Source organism: Equus asinus, chromosome 14 (assembly GCF_041296235.1).
Source record: "Equus asinus isolate D_3611 breed Donkey chromosome 14, EquAss-T2T_v2, whole genome shotgun sequence".
Lineage (NCBI taxonomy): Eukaryota > Metazoa > Chordata > Mammalia > Perissodactyla > Equidae > Equus > Equus asinus.
The window spans coordinates 45,390,239-45,406,248 of NC_091803.1; the positions used below are offsets into that span (position 1 = coordinate 45,390,239).

Sequence of the window (16,010 nt, forward strand, 5' to 3'; positions counted from 1 at the left end):
CTGTCTCTAAGGGGCGTGGCTCAACGAAGGGCCAGAGTTCAAGCTCTAACGGTGCTGACTGTGGACAGAAAGGGGTTGGCCTGGCCCCAAGTATCCCTGGCACCAAAGGCAAACTAGACTTGCGCTGGCTCCTGGGTGGCCCGTGCATTGCACGGGCGCCAAAAGGCTGCCTAACCCTGGACACTGCCCCAGACCAGAGGCCCAAAGAGAGGCATCCTCTCAAAAGAAGCTCAAAGCACAAAATAACTAGCCAGCTTCACGGCGTCTGACCTGTGCAGGTGCACAGGGCCTGTGCATGAAAGAGCCCCACGCTTGCTTTCACACTCTGCTTTCGCCATCTTGAAAGTCTTAATTTTTAAACAAAGATCCTGTGAAAGATGACACAAGTGGAGCCATATTAAAATAGAGCCAGAGCAGCCATTTCAAAGGAATTGCCTTGCACGTCTTGTTTTCTTCATCTTCCTAACTGGGCCAAACTGCCAACATTCCAGAAGTCAGTAAGGATGAGGGTATCCTGTTTATGAGAACTGATGACAGCAGGACTTTGCTGATGACCAGATCACTCAGCAGTTGATGAAGTACAAGTCTAGCCTTTTGCCTAATGACCAAACCTCAGGCCAATGTCTGAAGTACAAACCCAGCCTTACCCGATGGAGCACCAGTGAACTCTTCCTTAATACTGAGGAGGATCGAGTCTGCCCCAGGGAGAGAAACCCAAGGCGTCCTGCCCTACATACTCATCTATATCATCCTCGGGTAGCAGGGGACTCCTGACCTGATCTGACCTGATTTCTTATCTAAAGCTATAGGACCACCCAATAAGCAGACTCCACCTACACTGATACCACTTTAATGACTTTCTTTACATAATCTTTCCTTTGCTTTGTAAAGAGATAACTCACATACCTATGCCTTAAATTTAGCCCTACTCTCAACCCGTTGCAGCTCGTCACTGCCCGTGGGTCCTGTCCCCATGCTATTCTCTAAACAAAAGAGCACTACTGCCAGACCTTGAGAGCCCAAGAAATCTTGCTTTCGACTCCTCGACTCACTGAGCCCGCATCATATAATATGGCTTCCTTTATGTCAACCTTGTGTTGAGCCCGTATCATAGGGACAATTGACAAAACTTGCATGTGACCTGCACGTTAGTTAATAGAATTCTACCAAAGTGAGTTGTCCTAATTTTACTTGGCCTGTGGTTACGTAAGAAAATGTCCTTGGGTGCCGGCCTGGTGGTTAAGTTCGCATGTTCTGCTTCGGCCCAGGGTTTGCCAGTTCGGGTCCCTGGTGCAGACACAGCACTGCTTGTCAACCCAGGTTGTGGTGGGTGTCCCACGTATAAAGTAGAGGAAGACGGGCACGGATGTTAGCTCAGGGCCAGTCTTCCTCAGCAAAAAGAGGAGGATTAGCAGCCGTTGGCTCAGGGCTAATCTTCCTCACAAAAAAAAAAAAGAAAAGAAAATGTCCTTGTACCTAGAGGGTACATAGTGAAGTACTGAGGCCAAGGATCACGATGCCTGCAACTTGGTAGCAAACGGTTCCCAAAAAAATGCACAATGTATGAATAAAGTACAAATGACAAAGCAAATGGGGCAAACGTTAACAACCAGTAAAGATAAGTAAAAAGTATACCGGAGTTCATTATTCCACTCTTGTAACTTTCTGCAGGTTTGAAATCATATCAACATAAAAAAGTTCCCAGCACCAGCCTCCTCCCAAAACACAGTAAATTATAGGACGAGATCTCGCGACATCTGAAGGAGCGCAAGCAATTGAGTCAGAGCCGAAAGCGACCCCCGCAGATCTTGAGTCACGTGGGGAGAGGCCACGTGACCGGACGCCCGAGTCCAACATGGCGGCCTCCATGGGCCGCCGGCTTCTCTTCCTCCTTGCGCTGCTCGGCTTCCTCCGGGAGGCGTCGGGCGGCCTCGGCTCGGGGTGAGTACAGCTCCCCGTGGAGGGGTCGGGGGGCGAGCCTGACTGGGGGTCCCCCCGCGCGGGGCACAGCCCTCCGAGCTCACGGCTGCCCGGTCCCCGCAGGGCCTCCCGCGACGACGACGTGCTGCTGCCCTACTCCCGCGCGCGCGCGCGCCCCGCCCGGGACTGCGCCCGGGAGCACGCCGGGCCCCGCGAGCACGAGAGCTGGCCGCCCGCCCGCGCGACCCCCGACGCCCGCGGCCCGGCCGTGCGCGCCTTCGTTTCGCACTTCGCAGGCCGCGCGGTGGCCGGCCACCTGACGCGGGCCGCCGAGCCCCTGCGCACCTTCTCGGTGCTGGAGCCCGGCGGGCCCGGAGGCTGCGCGGCGAGGCGTCGCGCCACCGTGGAGCAGACGGCGCGGGCGGCCGGCTGCAGCGTGGCCCAGAACGGCGGCTTCTTCCGCATGAACACGGGCGAGTGCCTGGGGAACGTGGTGAGCGACGGGCGGCGGGTGAGCAGCGCCGGGGGGCTGCAGAACGCGCAGTTCGGGATCCGCCGCGACGGGACCCTGGTCACCGGGTGAGGAGGCAGGGAGCCCCCGCGACTGTCGAGGGCAGAGGGCCTGAGATCTGGGTGTGCCGGTCAGCCAACCAAGCTCAGCCTCCGTGTCCCCATCTGCAGAATGGGGACAGGAATACCTTCCTTGCAGACTTTATTCATCCTCCAGAATCGTGGAGCTCTTGCTTCGTGTGAGGCAGTGAGCGGCGCGCTGGGGATACAGCGGTGAACAGGCACACACAGCCTTTGCTTTCACGGACTCTGCCTCGGTGCCAGGAAAAATAAACAAAAGCTAAGGAAGTAATTAAGATCAATTCAAATTGTGTTTGTGCAGCGAAGCAGTGAACAGGGCAAACCGATTGTAAATAGAATGTTGATTTTAGGGAGGGGGATCAGGAAACGCCTGTTTGAGAAGGAGACCTTGGAATGGAGACCTGAAGATTCATCATGAGTCAGTCAAGGTCAAAACTGGAGGAAGAGCGTTGCAGTTAGAAGGAACAGCAAGCGCTGAGAATCAGAGGTGCCTCCGGGCTGTGTGCGTGTGAGGAACTGAAGGAAGGAGCAGAGTATCAGAGGATGACAGGGCTGACTTTGATCATTTAAAAGCTTGCTCTGACCCTGCCTGGAGACTAGGCTGCAGTAGAAGCGAGGAGGCCAATAAAGAGGCTGTTGGAGGCATCAGGTGGTGGTTTCGCTAGGCTGACGGCCTCGGAGATTGAGGGCCTGAGATGAACTTGACATCTGTTGGGGATGGTGGTTTCTATTAAATGAGGTGTAGACTGGGATGCGAGACTGCTCCCAAAGGCTGCACTCAAGTCCAGGACCAGACAGGTTCCTGGGGCACTGGGAGGAATCAAGCAGCTAGACTGGGGCAGGTTGGGGAGCCCCACTACCCCCAGCTGCCCCTGCTGGTAAGTGAACCCGCAGCTGCCCCTGCTGATAAGTGAACCTCGCGCCTTCCCTGTGACCAGATACCTGTCTGAGGAGGAGGTGCTGGACACCGAGAATCCATTTGTGCAGCTGGTGAGCGGGGTCGTGTGGCTGATTCGAAATGGAAGCGTCTATGTCAACGAGAGCCAGGCGACCGAGTGCGATGAGACGCAGGAGACAGGTGGGGGCGGGGAGGGGGCAGCTCTTAAATCTCTCCACAAGTGCTCTTCTAAGCGCTGAGGCTCGGTGGGGATTGAGACAGGTCCCTGCTCCCTGCCCTAAGGCGTTTGGATTTTGTTCTCAGAACCGTAAAAGGCGTGGGTGGGTTTTTACCTGGAGGCTGATGCCGCTTGATTGACATTTAAGAAGAGCCCTCTGGCTACTACGTGGAGACTGGCTGGGACTGGACAGTGTGGGGGGCGGTCACGGGGGAGGCAGGAAGATGCTGGATGGCATGGACCAGGAGGTCGTGGTGGATCTGCAGGCAGGGGCAGGCAGAGCCCAGGAGGCCTCCCAAAGGGCCAGGTCATCAGCCCAGCGGCCTCTCTTTCAGGTTCCTTTAGCAAATTTGTGAACGTGATGTCCGCCAGGACGGCTCTGGGCCACGACCGGAAGGGGCAGCTGGTGCTTTTCCACGCCGACGGGCAGACGGAGCAGCGGGGGTGAGTGCTGGGAACCAGGCCTCCAGGCCTGGGCTATGTCAGCTTTGAGGAGCTTCGACCCAGTAGCCACCCTTCTGACCCCCAGCCGTTCCTTGGAATGTTCACACCCATCTGGCCCCACCTTCCCACCGGAAGAGGGCCCCTAGGTCTGTCCCACTTTCGAGAACTCACCGTCCTCCTCATACTTGCTCTCAGTCTCCCCAGCTTAGGTTAACTCTCCCGCGCCCTGGTTGGGGTGAAGGAAGGTATCACAAAGTTAGCAGGGAGAAGGCCTCCGTTCCAGTCCCAGCTCGGCCATCTGCTCTGTGGCCATAGACAAATCACTCAACCTCTCTGAGCCACTGTTTCCTCCTCCGTAAGGAGAGTGTTAGTTTGCTATTGCTGCCTAGCAAATTAGCACAAGCAGCGCCCATGGGTTAGTTCTGTAGGTCAGAAGTGCGGGAGGGCTCCTCTGGGTTCTGTGTTCAGGGTACCCCATGGACAAAACCAAGCTGCTGGCCAGGCCAGGCGCTTCACTGAGCTTCTGGAAAGGATCCTCTTCCCAGCTCACTGAGGTTGCTGGCAGAATCCAGTTCCTCGTGGTTGTAGGACTGAGGTCTGTGTGTCCTTGCGGGCCGTGGGCCGGGGGCCTCTCAACTCCTGAGGCCGCCCTCCTTCCTCCTCATGTGTGTCCCCTCCCCGGCTTCAAGCCAGCAAAGGTGTGTTGAATCCCGCTAATTCCCTCGAATATCCAGTCTCGAACTTCATCTTCTGCCGCCAGCCAGAGGAAGTTCTCTGCTTTTCAGGGATCCTGTGACTCAGCTGAGCCCACCCAGCTGTCCCGGGACAGTGTCCTCATCTGTGGACAGCTGTGCCGCATAACCTAACACAGTCACGGGAGTGATCTCTGGTTATATTCCCAGCGTCCGGGGATTGGGATGGGACATCTGTGGGGGGCCATCCAGAAATTTGGGTGTGGTGGCCCCGCCGTGGGAAGTAGGACGCGTTAGCCCAGAAACAGCGGTGGGCGTGCTGGGCGCGGTGGGCAGCACTGCTCTTGTGCCGCAGCGTGAACCTGTGGGAGATGGCGGAGTTCCTGCTGAAACAGGACGTGGTCAACGCCATCAACCTGGACGGAGGGGGCTCTGCCACCTTCGTGCTCAACGGGACCTTGGCCAGTTACCCCTCAGATCACTGGTAAGCACGCCAGAGCCCCCTGGTTGAGGGTCCAAGGCCAGGTCTGTCCCCGACTGTCTCAGTCAACAAACATTGAGTACCTACTGTGTGCCAAGCCCTGGGGCTTCGGCAGTGAGCAAGAAGAGCCGAGGTCCCGGCGTCTCACTGCTTTAGGAAGTATACACAGTGTTCCAGGATGATCCAAGGGGACGAAAGGAGGTTGAGTGCTCGGAAAAACCTCTCTGATGATAATGAAGCATGAGCTGAGATCTGAAGCCTGCAGAGGTGGCTCCGTGGGGGTGACAATCTGTGGGCAGCAAGAACAGCATGTGCAAAGGCCCTGGGGTGGGAGGGATTATAAGGGGTGGGAAGAACCTATAAAAGGTCGGAAAAGGGATATTGGAGAGAGAGGCACCCCTTGTGGGCTGTAATAAGGGGATTGAGGGATCGGCTGGGGATGGCCAGCATTGAGGCCTCTCTTCACATAGCATGTCCCCCTGCAGCCAGGACAACATGTGGCGCTGTGCCCGCCATGTGTCCACTGTGGTGTGTCTGCATGAGCCACGCTGCCAGCCGCCTGACTGCAGCGGCCACGGGACCTGTGTGGAGGGGCGTTGCCAGTGCACAGGGCGCTTCTGGCGGGGTGCTGCCTGCGACGAGCTGGACTGTGGCCCCTCCAACTGCAGCCAGCACGGGCTTTGCACAGAGGGTGAGTAGGGGCTCTGGGGGGCAGCTCTGAGCTGGGCTGCCAGCTCCGCCCCCCTGGTCCTGCCCACCTGGCCTCCTCGGTCTTGTCTTGGCAGCTGGCTGTCGCTGTAAAGCTGGATGGACAGGGTCCAACTGCAGTGAAGGTAAGAGCCGCCAGGCCGGCCGGGCACGTGGGGACAGGGTGGGGCAGCTGTGAGCCTCTGAGGCCTGTCCCCCCACCTTCTGATCTGCAGGGTGCTCGCCTGTTGTCTCGCTCCTGCCTCAGACATAAATCCCCGTATAGGGTCCTGGGGCAGCCGCTACAAATTCCACAGACTCGGAGCTTAAAACAACACACTCCTCCTCATGGTTCTGGGGGCCAGAACTCCAGAATCAAGGTGTCGGCAGGGCCGTGCTCCTCTAGAAAGATCTAGGGGAGGCTTCTTCCTGCCTCTTCCTGCTCCTGGGGGCTCCAGTCTCTGCCTCCATCTTCACACGGCCTTCCCCCTGTGTGTCCAGTCTCCCTCTCTGTTCTCTTACCAAGACCCCAGGTCACTGGGTTTAGGGTCCACCTTAAATCCAGGATGTTGTCATCTCCAGATCCTTAACTTAATTGCACCTGCAAAGACCCTATTTCCCAATGGGCTCATGTTCACAGGTTCCGGGAGTAGGACATAGCTTTGGGGAGGCACACTTCACCCCACTGCCACCACCCGCAGCTAAAACCCTTTAGTGGCTTTCTTCTGCACTTGATGGAAAACCTGAACCTCACGGCATGAGCTGCCAGGCCCCGGTGCTTGGGCCCCTCCCTGCTTGCTGCGGCCGCTCTGCTCCTCGTGGGCGAGTCTCAGCTTAGGTGTCACCTCCTCAGAGGCCTCCCTGCCCCCTCCACGGTGTGCCGCAGCTGCCACAGGCGGTCACTTCCCTCTCATGCTTGTGCACACTTGTGCTCCGTCCGACACTTGCTGCCTGGCTCGCTGGCCGCCCGGCCTCCGAGCCCGGAAGCTCTGTGAGGGCAGGGCCTCGGGGCCTGGTGGGTGGTAAGTTCTCCGTAGCTGCTGTGGAGAGACCATGTGAGCCTCCGTACCGCTCTGGGGGTGACCGAGACCCGTTTGCAGTCCTGTTGGCCCCAGCCTGGGCTGGGCAGGGCCGGATTTTGCAAAGAGCCCACCCTCTTCCCCCATCCCAGCTTGCACCAACGGCTCCTTCGGGGAGAACTGTGCCCAGAAGTGCCGGTGTCAGAATGGAGCTGCCTGTGACCCGGTTCGGGGGACCTGCACCTGTCCCGCTGGCTTCACGGGAGACACTTGTGTGCAGGGTAAGCTGGACGAGCCCCCGAGTCAGCCGGGAGGGAGCACTCCAAGGGCACCTCCAGGTCTGGCCTCGGGGAGCCCAGGGGCCACTTCTCCTTCAGCCGGGTTCTGCACACATCCAGGGCCCTCCTGTCTCCTCTCTGCAGAGTGTCCCCTCGGCTGGTACGGGCCGGGCTGCCGGAGGCCTTGTGAGTGTGAACACAGGTGTCCCTGTGACCCCCAGACCGGCAACTGCAGCCTCGCCCAGGCACCCACCCTGAACGACATCGTCTCCCAAGGTACCGCCCCTGCCAGGTCCGCGGGGGCGGGGGGGTTGTGGGGGGGCAGCCCCTCTCCTCGCAGCCCCTCAGCCTCTCCCTGGTGTGTTACAGTGAAGCAGTGTCTCCGGCCATCGGAGGCCACCGTGAGGACAGGAGAGTTCTCCCTTCTCACCGGGTAGGTCCGGTGGGAGCTGGAGCAGGTGTGGGTGGGTGTGGCCTCTGCTCAGGGACTGGGAAAGGCTAGGAGGTGGCGGCTGGGCACCCAGGTGACGTTCCTCCAACATAAGCACAGGGAGTCACACTGATGCCGCCACCTAAACCATCCAGGGAGACGGCGAGCGGACCCTGGTCACCACCCCAGCAGGAGTCCAGGGGGCAGGCAAGGTGTCCTTTCCCTGGACGGGAGACTCACGGCTTCTCAGCTCCCGGGGCAGAAGCGCCGAGCCCTGAGGAGGTCACGTCATGTCTCAGGCCCCTCTGTGCACCCGGGCCTTGTGGTGGGGCTTTATCTCTGCTTTCTAGTTCAGTGGGTCTTACACTTGACCTCCAGGAGGGCGTAGTGAAAGAGACCTGGGCCCACCCCTGGAGTCTCTGCCCCGTGGGTCTAGGGTGGAGCCCAAGAATCTTATTTCATTGCAATCCCAGGGGATGCTGATGCTGCTGGGCCGGGGACCCCGCTCTGAGAGCCTCTCTCCTGGTTCTCACCTCCCATGGCCCTGCCCACTCCAGAGGTGGGAACCAGGTGTGGGGATGAAGGAAAAGCTCCCGGCCTTGTCCTCCGGGCAGCAGCTGGGAGCTTGTCAGTAATGCAGATCCCAGGTCCCTCCAGGACGTCCTCACCCAGCAAGTCTGGGTGAGGCCCCGAGAGAACTCCTGGAATGTGCATTGAAAATGCACCACAGTGGGGACAGTGGCTCCCGGGAGCCCCACGCCCCGGGCCTGAAGTTCAGGCTCCTCAGATGCGAGGCTTGGAGCCCCCACACCATGCAGACCTGGAAGCATTGGCAGCTGCCAGCAAAAGAAGGGGAGACGGGGGCTGACGGGCATGGCTTGCAGGCCCCGCCCTGCCACAGCCTGCCTGTGTCCGATTCTGTGTTGAGGGCTTCAGTGAAAAAAAAGATATAGAAAGACCCGCCTGCACCCTGCCTTGGAGGGTGGGGTGCCTGTTCTCGCTGCTCTGTCTCTTCAAGGGCCCTGGAGCACAGGATGCAAACTGACACCTCCCGGGCATCATTCGGTCCCCACCTGTATTTTCTTTGGCCTGCACGAAGTAAAAATTTAAGATGGATTAGCAGCACCTGAAAATCAGTAATATTTACATAAAAATTTTTTTCATGGCTTCTCTTTTTTTTTTTAAGATTGGCAGCTAACATCTCTTGCCAATCTTCCTTTTTTTTTCTTCATCACCCCAAAGCCCCCCAGTACATAGTTTGTATATTCTAGTTGTGAGTGCCTCTAGTTGTGCTATATGGGATGCCGCCTCAGCATGGCTTGATGAACGGTGCCATGTCTGCGCCCAGGAGCCAAACTGGTGAAACCCTGGGCTGCGGAAGCAGGGTGTGCGAACTTAACCACTGGGCCACAGGGTCGGCCCGCCATGGCTTCTCTTGAACTATCAGCAGATGCGGCAGTGCTGGTCCGCGTCCCATATAGTGACTGACCCTGCTGCTTCCTGCACATGTGTCTGGAGTGTGCCCCCCGCCCTGCCGGGCCCATTTTGCTCCTTGACAGTCCCCCCATGTGGTCCCTAGAGACCCCAAACTCTGTGCCCCCATTCTGGGTGGAGGAGGGGAGGGAGGGTTCCCCTCCATCGCTCCCCATCCCAACAGCCCCATTTGGGGTCTCTCTCCTGCCCCCAGGACCACCTGGCTGGCCCTCACCCTGGCCCTGGTCTTCCTTCTGCTGGTCAGCACGGTGGTGAACGTGTCCTTGCTCCTCGGCTCCAGAGCAGAGCGGAGCCGGCACCTGGACGGGACGTACGTCTACCACCCGCTGCAGGAGATGAACGGGGAGCTCCTGGCCTCCGAGAAGGAGCAGCCGGGCGACGCCCAGAACCCCTCCAAGGACTGAAGCCTTAAAGCAGCCCTCCTGGCCTGTTCTGGAGGCTCGTCTCAACACGGTCTCGCTTCTGCAGGGGAAACGCCAAGGCCACTGATTGCCGGGGTGGTCTCGGCCCTGGTGCCAAGCGAAGCTTCTGATAGCCCCTGTGCCTCAGCCCCTCGCCTCGGCCCTCCCCTAGCCGCCTGCACTCGCACCCCCAGCCATACAGTGCTCCCCGGAGAGAAACTGCCTCCTCCCCCGCCTGCCTGTGTCTGCTGCTCACGAGGCCTGTCCCCCAGGGCCTGGCCCGCTGCCAAAGAGCCTCCGGCCCCCTGGGCAGGGCCACCCGCCAATGGAACTCACCGTGGCCACACAGTGCCCAAGTGGCGGGGGCCAGTCAGCCCCCTGGACAGGAGTGGATTAAAGAGACGATGGCCTCCTCAGAGGATCCTTTTCTACAGACCTCCTCACCGACTTTGCCAACAAGAATTCTGTTTCCTGTCACGGGAAGCTCCTTAGAAGGGACGGGGGGGTGGGGGGTGAGATCATGTTTACAGGTTCTATTTTGTCATCCTGCTGCCGAGAGAGTTTTTCTACCACTTGAATAAATTGAGATAATAAAAGGAGTCTCCGGGGGCGTCTGAATTCCGGATCGTGGACTTCGGGCAACTTCCAGGACTGAACAGGTCGGGCTGGGGAACCTGGGTCGGGGGCCGGAACGGGCGGCCCAGCACACACCCAGCTCCCTGGTCTGTTTCGTTCAGTCCTGGTTGATTCCCGCTTTGAGTCAGCTGGAGATCTTGCTGAAATGTGGCTTCTGGGCTGGGGCGGCTGAGAGTCTGCAAGCTGACCGGCTCCCCCATGATGCCCAGGCTGCCGGTGGCTGGACCACACTTTGAGTGGGAAAGATTGATGAGTTCACACCGTGACTTAATTTAAATTAGTTACCAGCATTTAAAAGTCAAGAGGTTAACGCTCCAGATTTCTAGTTTCTCTTTAAGAGAGAGCGAGCTAGGAGCCCCAGCTGACGCCCTCACCAGGCGGTGACTTGCCAGAGCCAGGAATCCACAGTCCCGCTTGGCCTGCCTGCTGTTCCATCACAGCCCCAGCAGCCGGCTTCCCTCGCCTGTGACCTGCCAGCCCTGTGAGCGTCAAGCTTGTCACTGTGGCCGTGAGGGGTCTTCAGGAAGTGCCCGGCAGCCCCATGCCCCCATAAACACATGTCACACTGTGGTCCAGTGGCCTTTGGGGAGGTGAGAGGGAGGAGGTGCCAAGCCTTCAGCAGGTCCTCGCACGTCGTGGACTGAATAACGTGCCCTGCCCCGCAGTGTGATGATGCGAGGAGGTCGGGGCTTGCCTTCAGCAGGGTTAGGTGAGGTCATGAGGGTGGCGCCCTGCTGAGGGGGTCAGCGCCTCCTAACGAGGAAGAGAGAGCGCGCTCTCCGCGTGCGCACACGCGCACACACAGGTCACGTGAGCACACAACGCAGCCGCCCAACAAGCCAAGGAGGCCCTCACCGGGAACTGAGTCTGCGGGCACCTTGGTCTTGGACTTGCAGCCTCCGGAACCGTGAGAAGTAAGTCTGTGGTGTTGGTAGCAGCAGCCCCAGGAGACTGAGACACGGCGTAACTGGCAGTTCTCTAGGGCTGCATAACAAACAGCCCAAAACTTAGTGGCTTAAAGCAACACCGAGTTATTGCTTCCCGTCAGAAGTAATGCTTGCACGTGATTCTGGGGTCAACTGGGTCATTCCGGCGCTCAAACGGGGATCAGTGGTCTCAGCGGGGCTCACTCATGGTCTGCACTCAGCTAATGGGCCGGCGGGGGCTGGGCTGGGCTGGCCACGGCCGAGGATGTGGCTCTGCCCCAAGTGGTGTCTCAGCCTTGGGGAGGCTGGCTCAGGCTCGGGGTCAAGGTGGAGACAGGGTTCCCGGGACAGAAGCGCTTGCAAGGGCTTTTGAAGCCTCGGCTCCGAATGCCATGACCTCATTTCCACCACGTTCTATCAGATCAAGTGCCCCGGCCAGCCCGGATTCAAGGGGAAGGGAGACAGACTCCCCCTCCTTAAGGAGAGGAGCTACAAGGGGACCTGAACACAGCCGGCTAATCAAGCCCAGCCCAGCCGTGAGCTACTACCCTGCTGGGCACGTTTCCCTTTAGAAAGGAAGAATTCGGTTCAGATGGGTGAACCAGTGCATGCCGGCTCCCACCTGAGTTCCTGCGGGGATGTGTCCGTGGGTCGCGTGTCTTTCTGTGTCTCCTTCGAAGACGGGGATAGACAAGTGGAGAGCCGCTGTACCAGCCCCCGAGATTCCCTGCGGGGCCGTATGTTTTGGTCCCACAGTAGGTGCCACAGGCCTAGGCTGTCGGTGTCCTTGGCATAGCCGATTGAGCACCTGGTGAACCAGCCGCCCGGAGCCCACAGTACCGCCCGCCAAGCTGCTCCAGGTTCTACCTCCTGACCCAGCCCCTCTCCCGGGTTTGTGACCCAGGTTGGCGGGAGGAGCGGGATGGCGCTCACAGCGTGTCCAGGGACGAATGTCCTTGAACTCGGGGGCAGCCACTATGTTCAAGGAACCCAGTGAACACTGGGAGTTTTCATTCCTCCTTCCAGGACTGTCAACAACCAAGGTCACGGGCTCCTCCAGGGAGCTTGTGTCTCAAGTCCACCTGGAAGTTTCACTCCGTGTTTTGCTTTCCTTTAACGCGCCAAGCAGCCCCTGGGCAGCTTGGATGTTGCTCCCGTGTTCAAGGCTGGGAAATAGTGACCAGAGCTCGGACAGGTCCCAGGCTCCCAGGATCACTCTGGCATAATCCGGGGACGCGGTTCCCAAGCCTGGCCACAGGGCAGAATGTATTCCCCAGGGATGTTCTGTGATTGCAGACTTGTGGACCCTGGCACAGGTCTGCTGAATCAGAATCTCAGGATGGGGGGTGGGGGGTGCTCTGGGAATCTACCGGGAGCACCCCCAGGGGTTCAGAGGCAACAGATGGGGGGAAACTTTGTCCCAAAAGCTCTGATCTGCGTGGAGTCCTCTGTGTCGGAGGCCATGCTGGCCCCTGAGATGGGAAGTTACGGTACTGTGCCCAGGCTTGGTGGCTTCCATGGCAGTACCTGAAGGGGGTCCACCATGCAGGCCGGAGGGGTCCCTGGTTCAGTGACTAGGACACGCTGAGCAATGTGAGTCCTACCCGCACTCGTCCTCCTGTAGCCCCTTGTGTTTTTAAAGTTTGTCCTAGGGATACCTGTTGTCTTGCCTGCCCACCATCCAGTCCCTCTGCCTTTAATGACTGCCCCGTCTTAGGCTGGGTCCCCCAGCAGCAGAACCTGATACAAGCATGTGAGGGCAAGTAGTTTCTTTGGGAGGTGACCCCAGGAAGCTGGGGTGGGGGACAGGGAAGTCAGGCAGGGAAGGGAAGGAGGCCCGTATGCAGTGCATGAGTGAGCAGCTCCCCGCCGTGGGCAACAGGCTCGACCCCCCCAGGGCCTCTGAGAGAGTGTAGAGGATGCAGGTGGGAAAGCTGGGGTGTTTGTCAGCCTACACTTGTTCATCATGTGTCGAGGGCTGCTCATGGGGGTTAACTCCCTGGCACTTCCAGCCTGCCCTGCACAGGGGCCGAGGATGCTCCCACAACCAGAGGTAGCCATCAGAGAGCAAGTTGCAGTTTCGTGCATTCAGACGCCCTCTCCGGTAATGACCGTGGGCCTCCCTCACATCTTTGGGGCACTACCTCTCCCCCACTCTCCATCCCTGTGGTTTGGCTGGCACCATCCCCTCCAAGTTCCAGGTGGCCTCAGTGAATGGTTTGGAGATAGGCATCTGTCCCAGTTGGCCAGTCAGAGTGCACCCTGGAACTTGTGCTGGAACTGGGGGGAAGAAACTCTCCACTGGGATTGTCCAGCTTCCAGAGTGTGGGCCACACAGAGGAGAGTGAAGCCAATGTGGGGAAGAACGCAGAGAGAGAGCACCTGGATCCAGCTATACCTGAAAGGCAGAATCACTCTTGGACTTCCCAATTACATGGACCAGTAAAGGCCCATTTTTGCTTGAGGCAGTTTCTTTTGGCTTTTTGGGTCTCTGGCAACCCAAAGAGTCTGACGCTTATGACGTACCGTTCCAGAAGTGGCACATTTTGGACTCAGGCATTTGCAGAGCTTAGATGAGACATGAAACAGGAGGCAGAAAAGTGTCCAAGATTCCAGTACCTACCTTTGTTGGGGGTATGCATGATTTGACGCAAATATACAAGAGCTAGAGTCATCAAGCATCAAGCTTCGGGATTGTTGGTCAAGGATTAACATGGACTAGTTATGGCCAAGTGAGGATGCCCTCCCCTCCTCATGGTGGTGATGGAAGACCCCTGGGCACACATTGTGGACCAGAAGTCCCGGGGGGACTGACTTGGAACCCCGAGTGTGTGCTGGGCAGTTGCCATGGTGACATGTCTCCGCTGTGGGGATGCTCTTTACAAAACTGTAGCATCGGGACAGACTCCAGAGAAAGCTTCCCACCCGGGGGTCAATGGCTGCGTTTTTTCAAGGGCTCGTAGGAGCCGGGAAGTGGAAACAGAATTCAAGCGTGACGTCCACAGCTTTCATCAGATTCTCAAAAGGGTTCGTGTCACAGAAAAATTTTGGCTCCAGAAAACCCTGGAGTGCGAGGTTTCAGATCGTGCTTTCTGGGGACCTGTGTTCCTCAGAAATGCCTTGAGGGGGCACTGAAGGGCAGGGAGGGGAAAACAGGCTGGGAAGAAGTTTGAAAGCCACAGCTGCCTCTGACGGCCCTGAGAGCTACCTGGTGCCTTTCCTTCTGGCTCTTTCCGGTTCCTTCCAGGCCTTGTCCAAACTCCCACGGCAGCCTCTGGTGCCCGACGGCCGCCTCTGCAGGGCCTCCAGACCCGGCTTCGGAGGAGAAAGAACTGGTCCCAGGGGCGGCCTCTGGGCCACAGGGAGCCCCAGTGTGTTCTGCCCTCTCCGGGCCCAAACCCCAGGGGGCTTCCGGAGAAGAGATCCTGCGCAGACAGACGTCAGCAGTGACCCCCGGCTCAGAACCAATCCAGCTCGCCTGCCCCAGGGAGCTCGTTCTCAACACCCACCACACCCGAGAGTCACCTGGCTGTTCCCCTGAGAGCCCTCAGCCACAGTTCCAGAGAAATCCACGGGGGAGTCGCAGGGAGCGAGTGGCCATGCCAGAGCAGGCGAGGGCTGCTTCCTCTCCCTCGGTGAGACGTCTTGGGCAGGGCTGGGAAGCAGAAGCCGGTGTAGACAGGGGCCCTGCCAGCGTCACACCAAAGATCCGCACCCTCTCTGCTCCCCCTCCTTGGCCTCCAAAACAAAGGAGCCTCTTCAGAAGCCCATGATGTGTGTCCCAAGGGAGCTCACCGGACAGGCCCCGCCCCCTCCTCTCATCAGCACGGTGGCTGTCCTGGGGCCTGGGACTTGGGTAAATCCCCAGGGGACAGGGCTGGCCCAGGAAGACGGACGGCAGGGCCTCACCTTCACCTGGGTGCCTGGTGAGTGAAATCCAGGAAGCCACCCCCAAGATTCCGAGTCAGTGGCACCGAGGGGGCCCCAGGATCTGCATTTTAATACGACTGACAAGCCACACAGACACCTGTTCATGCACTGCAGCCACAGGCAATGGGTTGAATAGCGTGTCCCCAAAATTCACGTCCAGGCAGAACCTCTGAATGTGACCTTGTTTGGAAGTAGGGGCTTTGCAGATGTTCCTGGTGAAGGACCTCTGGACGAAATCATCCTGGATTGAGGGTGGGCCCTAAGTCCAACGGCCACTGTCCTTGTAAGAAGAGGAGACACACAGGGAGGAAGGCCGTGTGAAGACAGAGGCAGAGACGGAAGTGAGGCAGCCTCAAGCCAAGGAACGCCTGGAGCCTCCAGAAGCACCAAGAGGCAGGAAGGGTCCTCCCCAGGAGCCTTAGGAGGGAACCCGGCCCTGCGGGCAGCTTGAGCTCAGACTTCTGGCCTCCAGAACTGCGAGAGAATTGATTTCTATTGTTTTGTGGGTTTTTTTGTGGTTTTTTGCTGAGGAAGATTAGCCCTGAGCTAACATCTGTGCCCATCTTCCTCTATTTTTTTGTATGTGGGACACCTCCACAGCACAGCTTGATAAGTGGTGCATAAGGTCCACGCGTGGGATCTGAACCAGGAACCTGGGCTGCCAAGGCAAAGTGATGAACTTAACCACTCAGCCACCAGGCCGGGCCCCAATTTCTGTTGTTTTAATCCACCAAGTTTGTGGTCATTATTATTATGGCCCTAGGAAACCAACACAGTGTTACATGCTTTATGTATAGGGAATGTGATGTATTTTGGGCGCCCTCTCTCCCCCAGGAACCAACGTGCAACCCCTTGAGGGTGACAGTGCCCCTCCCCCCCAGACGGCTCCTGAGTCTTAGAAACAACAGCTGAGCGATTCTTGAGCCAGCCCCAGAAACCCCCAGGGTTTTAGGAAGTAGACAGAGG

At 58.4% G+C, this 16,010-nt stretch overlaps 1 protein-coding gene across 2 annotated transcripts; it reads left to right on the forward strand.

Moving 5' to 3' along the window:
* The first annotated feature begins 1,799 nt into the window (after window positions 1-1,799).
* On the forward strand, window positions 1,800-10,167 carry NAGPA (N-acetylglucosamine-1-phosphodiester alpha-N-acetylglucosaminidase). Of its 2 annotated transcripts, XM_044747198.2 has the most exons (11): window positions 1,800-1,941; window positions 2,044-2,499; window positions 3,450-3,589; window positions 3,962-4,070; window positions 5,118-5,246; window positions 5,729-5,934; window positions 6,029-6,076; window positions 7,102-7,230; window positions 7,372-7,503; window positions 7,597-7,660; window positions 9,345-10,167. In XM_044747198.2, exons 1-11 carry the CDS (start codon window positions 1,856-1,858, stop codon window positions 9,553-9,555), a joined length of 1,710 nt encoding a protein of 569 aa, XP_044603133.2. In that variant the 5' UTR covers window positions 1,800-1,855; the 3' UTR covers window positions 9,556-10,167. The 2 variants fall into 2 exon arrangements, with proteins under 2 accessions (XP_044603133.2, XP_044603136.2); XM_044747201.2 differs by lacking the exon at window positions 7,597-7,660 and having other exon boundaries at window positions 9,345-10,146.
* Window positions 10,168-16,010: the final 5,843 nt, after the last annotated feature.

Excerpts from the sequence above, each read along its gene's own strand:
- NAGPA (XM_044747198.2), top strand. The coding sequence starts at position 1,856 with ATGGCGGCCTCCATGGGCCGCCGGCTTCTCTTCCTCCTTGCGCTGCTC. Across the intron at positions 1,942-2,043 it reads TCGGGCGGCCTCGGCTCGGG|GGCCTCCCGCGACGACGACG; the intron begins GTGAGTACAGCT and ends CGGTCCCCGCAG. Across the intron at positions 4,071-5,117 it reads GGGCAGACGGAGCAGCGGGG|CGTGAACCTGTGGGAGATGG; the intron begins GTGAGTGCTGGG and ends CTTGTGCCGCAG.